At 37.9% G+C, this 8,279-nt stretch overlaps 1 protein-coding gene across 1 annotated transcript in view; it reads right to left on the bottom strand.

Moving 5' to 3' along the window:
- Positions 1–6,412, bottom strand: part of HEPH (hephaestin) — a 163,184-nt gene extending 156,772 nt beyond the window's left edge. Inside the window, exons 1-3 of the mRNA XM_007958932.1 lie at positions 6,249–6,412; positions 4,671–4,807; positions 1,560–1,691 (exon numbers count right to left, since the gene is read on the bottom strand). Coding sequence (XP_007957123.1) covers positions 1,560–1,691; positions 4,671–4,807; positions 6,249–6,412 — 433 coding nt within the window. The remainder of the gene's footprint in view (positions 1–1,559; positions 1,692–4,670; positions 4,808–6,248) is intronic.
- Between the last annotated feature and the right edge of the window lie 1,867 nt (positions 6,413–8,279).

Below are 8,279 nucleotides of genomic sequence, written 5' to 3'. Positions count from 1 at the left end.
TATAGAAACCTTTAACACATAGTGTAAGGATCACTCTACCACCTACCACCTAGGGCTGATCGATAACATTTTGCCATGTTTACTTTATTTACATCTATGTCCATGTATATCCACACACACACACACACACACACACACACCGGTTTGTTTGTTTTTGTTGAAACATTTGGAAATAAAATGCAGACATCATGACATTTTACTCCTAAATATATCAGCAAGCATCTCCTGTAACCACAATATTATTATTGCACCTAAGAAAATTGCCTAATATCATCTAATATCCAGTCTATATCAAATATTTTCCAGTTATCTCCAAAATTTTTCTTAAAATTTAACTTTCCAGTGAGCATCCAGTCAAGGTTCACACATTGCATTTGTTTATTATGTTTCTTTAGTTTTTTTTTTTCCCCATTACTTTGACTGCTTCAAGAAGTCAGTTACATTTTAGAATGCCCTTTTGTTCTAGATTTGTTTGTAACTTCGTCCATTATGATTTCAGTATTGTTTGATTTTTTTTAACTAGAATTAGCATGTGTTCATTTTATTCTCAAGAAAACAATGAGTTAATAATTCCATTGTAAATTAATCTTCTAAAATAACAATCCAAATTACAAACAAAGCTATCTACATACACCCAAACATTGCAGCCTGGGTTATGATATTCAAAAGTACTGAAAAAGCAACGCAATATTTCCAAACAATAGAGGAAAAGTTAAATAAACTATGGCAAATCTGTATGGCAGAGTATTATGTAGTAACTGAAATTTTTATAACATTATAATGACATGAGAAAAGATCACAATATAATGGTAAGTGAGAATGTTTTGTTATCTGTCATCAAGTCAACTCCTGACTTACGGTGACTCCATGCACAATGGTATCAGTCTATTGTGATCCATAGGATTTCCAGTGGCTGATTTTCAGATGTACATCACAAGGGCTTTCTTTTTAATCTGTCTTAGTCAGGAAGCTCCACTGAGACGTGTTCAGCATGATAGCAACACAAACTTCCACTGATGGAAGAGTGGTGGCTACACATGTGGTGTACTGGCAAGGAATTGAACCTGAGTCTCTTAGATGGAAAGTGAGAATTTTACCACAGAACTCCACTGCTCCCCAAGTGAGAGTAGCAGGATGAAAAACTTCATAAACCATATGGTCTCAAATCTAAGCACAGAAATTTTTTTACAAAGTTATATCAAAATGCACATGGAAGGAAAATCAATTTGCTATGTAAACTTCACCCAAAACACAACAATAAAATAAATATACATGGAAATTTATCTATGAATGATATTTATTTCCTTTTTTATTTTATGCTTTCCAAAATTCAATAACATGAGCATTATTTTCATAATCAAAATATACTTAAATATAAAAGGAGTTGTCCCTTATATTAAGCCCAGCTCTGCCTTGCTATATTACCATTTATTCAACAACATCCCACCACTGCAAATAATTCTGTGTCCATCTCCCTCCCTTATTCTTCCATTTATTTGCTTTTTAGAGCTACCTGCTACATCTGCAGCCCACATTTGTTGGAAAATCTGCCAGCTCACCATCATTGTACACAGTTCCCTCGTAGTCTTTCTCATAAAAGACTCCATGGGGCTGAATGCTGAAAGGCTGAGAGGCACGGTTGTAGAAGACTACCTGGATGATGTCACCCACTTCAGCCCGGATCACTGGCCCTGGAAAATGAGGAGAGTCAATTAGAATGAAAATAGTGATAAATAGAGAACAGGGAACAGAAGGACAGTGAGGAAAACAAAAGGGTAGCAAAAGGTGAAAAAAATAGAGAATTCTTCACTCAAATAATAATTAAAATAAATAAATAAAAATAATATCTTCCAACTATATTGCAATTTATAGTGTAAGTCTGCATACTCTATGTGAAAACATTTTTAATTGAATGACTTTATCTTTATAATTGAGAATCATTCTAAGGTATACAGATTGTTGTTGTTGTTGTTGTTATTTGCCGTTGAGTCGGCCCCGACTCATAGCGACCCCTCCTTCGGTTTCCGAGGCAGTACCACTACAGAAGTAGGATTGCCCAACCTTCCTTCTTAGGAGTGGCTGATGGGTTTGAACCGCCAGCCTTCTGGTTAGCAGTCAAGTGCCTTAGGCAGTATGCTACCAGAGCTCCCAAGGTATACAGATTAGGAGTTATTATTTCTCTCTTGAGGAAACTGCAGCTCAGAGAGGTAGAAATGACATAACCAAGTTCACATGGCTTATTAGGAGCAGATCCAAGACTTAAAAGCCAAGGCTTTGCCCCACCTTACTGTCAGACTCAAATCCCATTTTCCCTAACTTTATTGTTGTTGTTGTTATGTACTGTTGAGTCGGACCCAACTCATAGCGATCCCTCCTTGGGTTTCCTAGGCAGTATCACTATGGAAGTAGATTGCCCAACCTTCCTTCCCAGGAGTGGCTGGTGGGTTTGAACCGCCAGCCTTCTGGTTATCAGTCAAGTACCTTAGGCACTATGTATTGTAGCAATGCTTATAGCTGCATCTCCTGATGTTATTGATGTGGCATATCATCGAGTCAATTCTGATTCATAGCGATCCCAGGTGACAGAAGAGAATTGTCCCATATGGTTTTCTAGGCTGTAATCTTGACATGAGGGAGCTCTGGTGGTGCAGTGATTAAAGCATTTGGCTGCTAACCAAAGGTTGGCAGCTCAAACCCACCAGCTGTTCCATGGGAGAAAGATGAGGCAATCTGTTTCCATAAAGATCCATAGACTTGGAAACCCTATGGGAACTATAGGGTCGCTATGAGTTGTAATAAACTTAGTGGCACTGGGTTTGCTTTGGGTTTAGAATCTTGACATTTGTCTTGGAAGAAGTACAACCAAGAGTGCTCTTTAGAAGTGAGTTCATTAAGACTTTGTGTCATATATTTTGGGCATGTTATCAGGAGGGACCAGCCCCTGGAGAAAGACATCATGCTTGGCACAGTAGAGGGTCAGAAAATCTTTCAGTGAAATGAATTGACACAGTAGCTTTCACAATGGCTCAAACATAGTAACTATTGTGAGGGTGGCACAGGACCAGGCAGAGTTTTGTTCTGTTGTACATGGGGTTACTATGAATTGAAATAAACACAATGGCAACAACAAAAACAACAATATTTACAGAAGCAGCTTCTAAGTTCTTTCTCTCATGGAGCAGTTGGGTGGATTCGAACTTCCAACCTTTCAATTAGCAGCTGAGAGATTAACCATTATGACACCAGTGCTCCTAATAGGACCTGTTTAAATGTCTGAGCATGCCTCAATCTTAATCCGATTATAAACAAATTAAAATTATTTTATTTTTTAGCCACAACTCCTGACTCATACCTAGCTTATGTCAACTTTGAGACCAACTGGAAGTACCTTGAATACTTATGGTGGCAATAAGCTTAGATCTGAGCTTCTATCTTGGTTTTTAATTAATTTTCATACCTAATGCCCCACTTCTGCCTAAAGATTGGGGATTTATACTGATCCCAAGTCAATGATAGCTCTTTATTCCTCACCTCCAGCTTTCTTTCTTAGGCTGAGATTCTGCTCCTTATATTTCCCTTACTGGCTGATATAAGGCCTACTGTCCATGTTCAGATCTCTTAGAATCAACTGACACATATCTATCCCCAGAGTAAGGTCCATTATATCATTTATATGTCCAAAACTTTACCCTATCCTATCTATTTTGTGTTCCACCAAGTGACCTAACTATGCCTAACTAAGTATTGTTTCAATACTGTTACTTAGACATCCCGAATAGAGACTTTTATTCATTCTCATTCATCATATATTTTCAAGACAGGAATAGAGTATGTAGCATTCCTCACATTTACTTTACTACTGAATCTTTTTTTTCAGTGAACATCTTCCAGTGCCACTATTGTACAGATCAAACTTTTAAAATTTTCTTTCTAAGGTATGGACTAGATAAGTCAGTAAGACTGTCCAGGTCCTTGCTAATATGGTACAAGAGACAAGCTGGCATGATATAAAGATTTTCTTACTATGGTGAGGGATGTGAAATCAGACTTACAGCCTGGCCCTGTTGCTGTTGTTGTTGCCCCTTGGGCAATCCTACTTCCGTAGTGATACTGCCTCGGAAACCCAAGGAGGGGTCGCTATGAGTCGGGGCCGACTTGACGGCACATAACAACAACAACAACAACAACAGGGCCAGGCTGTAAGTCTGATTTCACATCCCTCACCATAGTAAGAAAATCTTTATATCATGCCAGCTTGTCTCTTGTACCATATTAGCAAGGACCTGGACAGTCTTACTGACTTATCTAGTCCATACCTTAGAAAGAAAATTTTAAAAGTTTGATCTGTACAATAGTGGCACTGGAAGATGTTCACTGAAAAAAAAGATTCAGTAGTAAAGTAAATGTGAGGAATGCTACATACTCTATTCCTGTCTTGAAAATATATGATGAATGAGAATGAATAAAAGTCTCTAAGAATTTTTAAGCAAAAAAAGAAATTTAACTGTGCTTAATCTAGTATTTTGCAAACTCACTCAGTTCCAAACCCCTTTTTCACACAACATTCATCTCTTCAGACTCACTTTGGAAAATAGTCCTGAGTTGGTTTAGAAGACTCCCCTACTTCTTTGACTCTAGTCAATGAATTTCATAAGTTAGGAATTCTTTACCCAGGATTCCAAGATGCTTTTCTTCTTCCAGATTCACCTTCTCCTGGAATGTTTCATCTTGGAACGCTTCATATCGAACTTTCCAGTAAGTGCCTCCAATTCGACTAGAGCTCTTCTGGAAGAACTTATCTGATCCACTGACACAGATGGAGGCAAATGTCACATGATTTCATTGGGTATAAAAAGCACCTCCCATCTCACCCTTAGTTTCATCAAGTTATATACCTTCATGGTTAGGAAGGAGTTCAGAGATCATGTGAAGTTATTTCCTCTAGAGACACCCCTAACAAATGACATACAGCTTACATTTGATCTTTTCCAAAGACAGGCAACCCATTCTCAGAGTAGGTAATCTCTCCTATGGTTGAGTAGTTTTAAGAGTAGTTTCACTAATTGGAGGTTTTCTTAATAGTAGGCTGAAATTGGCTTGCTTGTAAGTTCTAGTTAGTGGGACCACTTCTGCATTGTAGAGTTACATAGTCTATGTGTCTTTAATCAATCTCAGGTACTCATGACTTTCCTCTTAACCAAGAATAATCTTCACCCCAAACTGAAAGTCCACTACGTTGGTAAGCCCAGTTGGAGATTCTAGAATGCACACTGATATCTAGGCATCTACTTTCTTAAGTTTCCTTCAGATTAACTCCATTATTTCCTAGAATAATAAGTATGAGTGCCCTAGAATCTTCCCATATGCCCTTTCCTAGTCCTCTACTAACTGTTTCTTTTGTGAAAGACTTGACATCAATGTTTTTTGAGTAAATTAATATAATTCAAGTTCTACCAACTTAACAAGGCAATAATATCCTTAACTAGGAGCTCTGGTAGCATAGTGCCTAAGGCACTTGACTGATAACCTGAAGGCTGGTGGTTCAACCCACCAGCCACTCCTTGGAAGGAAGATTGGGCAATCTACTTCCATAGTGATACTGACTCAGAAACCCAAGGGGGGGTTGCTATGAGTCGAGTCTGACTCAATGGCACATAAAAACAACAACAACAATATCCTTAACTACCCCGCCACATATAGATCATATATGAGGCAAGGGAACTTGGAGAAGTTCTTCTGAAGGAATAAACATGGAACGCCCACTATTTGGGTTGTTTTTCCTCTCTCAATATTTCTCTTAGTGGTCTCTACATTCCTGCTCATATGCATCCTACAGACTATAGGATGCATTCTTTGCAATTCCCATTCTAGAAGAGAAGAGAAAGACCAAGGATATAAATAATGGATAAGATAGAGAAGAGTTTGAGGAAAATACCTGAGATACTATCTGGCCCCACCTGGGCCTTCCTTTCTGAACATACCCTGAATATGTCTAGCAAGCCCAACCTAAAACTCTGCTGTAGCTATTTTCTGGTAATATAACTTAACCCTACAAAAAACTTTAATACTCACAGCTCTCCAGGAACAAGCTCCCCAGGGACCCATAAGAAATTAGTTAAGATTGGTCATGTATTCCTAGCCAGACAGTCATTATAACCCTTAAACAGAGTGAGATATTTCTTGAAGGGAGAGAACAGGTGTTTGGGACTGTACCTAGGAATATGGAAAAGGAGCCCATTGCCTCTTACCTTCCTGGTTCCCTCAAACTCTTTCCAGTCCTCCCATCATGACCCAGTGGACCATAGTCCCATTGAATTTCACTGGCCTCAATGAAGTACTGCCGGAGTTTTCCTGTGAGCTGTTCTACAGGAGGATCTGTGGAGCAAGACTTGACTTTGTAGAGTGCCTGCATGCCATCTGGAGAAAAAAAATATTATGGTTAGTCTCATTTCTTCTTTTAACTAGTTTTTGCCTTTCCACCACCTACTAGACTCTTTACCTTTGCCTAACCATGAACTGAAGAAAAAAACTCAAGCCTTGAGTTGCAATATTGAAGGAAATTATATGGGTAAAATATTGAACGATGCAGGAATACAGAGAGTCACTGTACCAAACAGAATTGGTCAACGTTCAGCTATTTCAGGAGGTAGCATATGATCAAGTTCCAAGGATATTTAAGGAAAAAGTTAAAGGTTCACTGAGGTAATGTGTGAAAAACAAGGCTCCAGGAATTGGCAGAACATCCCTAGAGATATTTCAATGAACAGATGCAGGACTGGAGGTGCTAATTCATTTGTCAAAAAATGTGTAAGATAGCTACCTGGCCAACCGACTGGAAGAAATCCATATTTGTGCCAATTTCAAATAAGGGTCATCCAACAGAATGTAGAAACTATCAAATGATATCATTACTATCCCACGCAAATAAAATTTAGCTGAAGATGAATCAAAGATGGTTCCACCAGAATGTTGACAGAGAACTTCCAGAAATTCAACTTGGATTCAGAAAAGGGTACAAAACTAAGGATATCATTGCTGATGTCCGATGGATCTTGGCTTAAAGCAAGGAAGATAAGAAAAATGTTTGCCTGTGTTTTATTGACTATTCAAAGACATTTGACTGTGTAGTTCATAACAAATTATGTAACATTGCAAAGAATGGGAATTCTAGAACACTTAATTGGTCTCATGAAGAATCTCTACATAGACCAAAAATTGGTCATTCTAACACAACAAGGAGATACTGCATAGTTTAAAATCTGGAATGGTGTGCACCAAGGTTGTATCTTTTTTATCATACTTGCCCAATCTGTATGCTGAGCAAATAATCCAGGAAGATTGACCGTATGAAGAAGAGCATAGCATCAATATTGAAGAAAGACTCATTAACCACCTTTGATATGCATGTAACACAACCTTGCTTACTGAATGTGAGGAAGACTTGAAGCACTTACTGATGAAAATCAAAGACTACAGCCTTCAGTATGCATTACACCTCAACGTAAAGAAAACAAAAATCCTCACACCTGGACAAATAAGAAACCCACAATAAATGGAGAAAAGATTGAAGTTTTCAGAGATTTCACTTTACTTGGATCCACAAACAACACTCATGAAAGCAGAAGTCAAGAAATCATAGGTCATATTATACCAACATCCATCAAGAATATAGATGCAAAAGTCTTCAACAAAATCCTAGCCAATAGACTCCAATGACATATCAAGAAAATTATTCATTATGACCAGGTGGGGTTCATATCAGGTATGCAAGGATGGTTCAACATTAGAAAAACAATCAATGTAATCCACCACATAAATAAAACAAAGGAAAAAAAAAAAACATATGATCATATGAATTTATGCAGAAAAAGCATTTGATAAAGTCCAATACTCATTACTGATCAAAACATTCATCAAAATAGGAATAGAAGGGACATTCCTCAACATAATAAAGGGCATTTATGCAAAACCAACAGCCAACATTATTCTCAATGGAAAGAGACTGAAATCATTTCCCTTGTAAACAGGAACTGGACAGGGATGCCGTCTATCACCACTTGTATTCAACATTGTATTGGAAGCCCTCGCCAGGGCAATAAGGCAAAAAAGGGAAATCAAAGGCATCCACATTGGTAAGGAAGAAGTGAAATGATCCCTATTTGCTGATGATATGATCCTATATCTAGAAAACCCAAGAGACTCAGTAAAAAAATCTATATGGGAAAACCAATCACTAACTTTATATGAAAGGAAAGAGACTTTGGATAAGCAAAGCACAA

Source organism: Orycteropus afer, unplaced genomic scaffold, assembly GCF_000298275.1.
Source record: "Orycteropus afer afer isolate SDZICR_OR568_19922 unplaced genomic scaffold, OryAfe1.0 scaffold01219, whole genome shotgun sequence".
NCBI classification, from domain to species: Eukaryota; Metazoa; Chordata; class Mammalia; order Tubulidentata; family Orycteropodidae; genus Orycteropus; species Orycteropus afer.
Note: the sequence above shows the minus strand (reverse complement) of the source record. Positions and strands in the feature narration are given on the sequence as shown.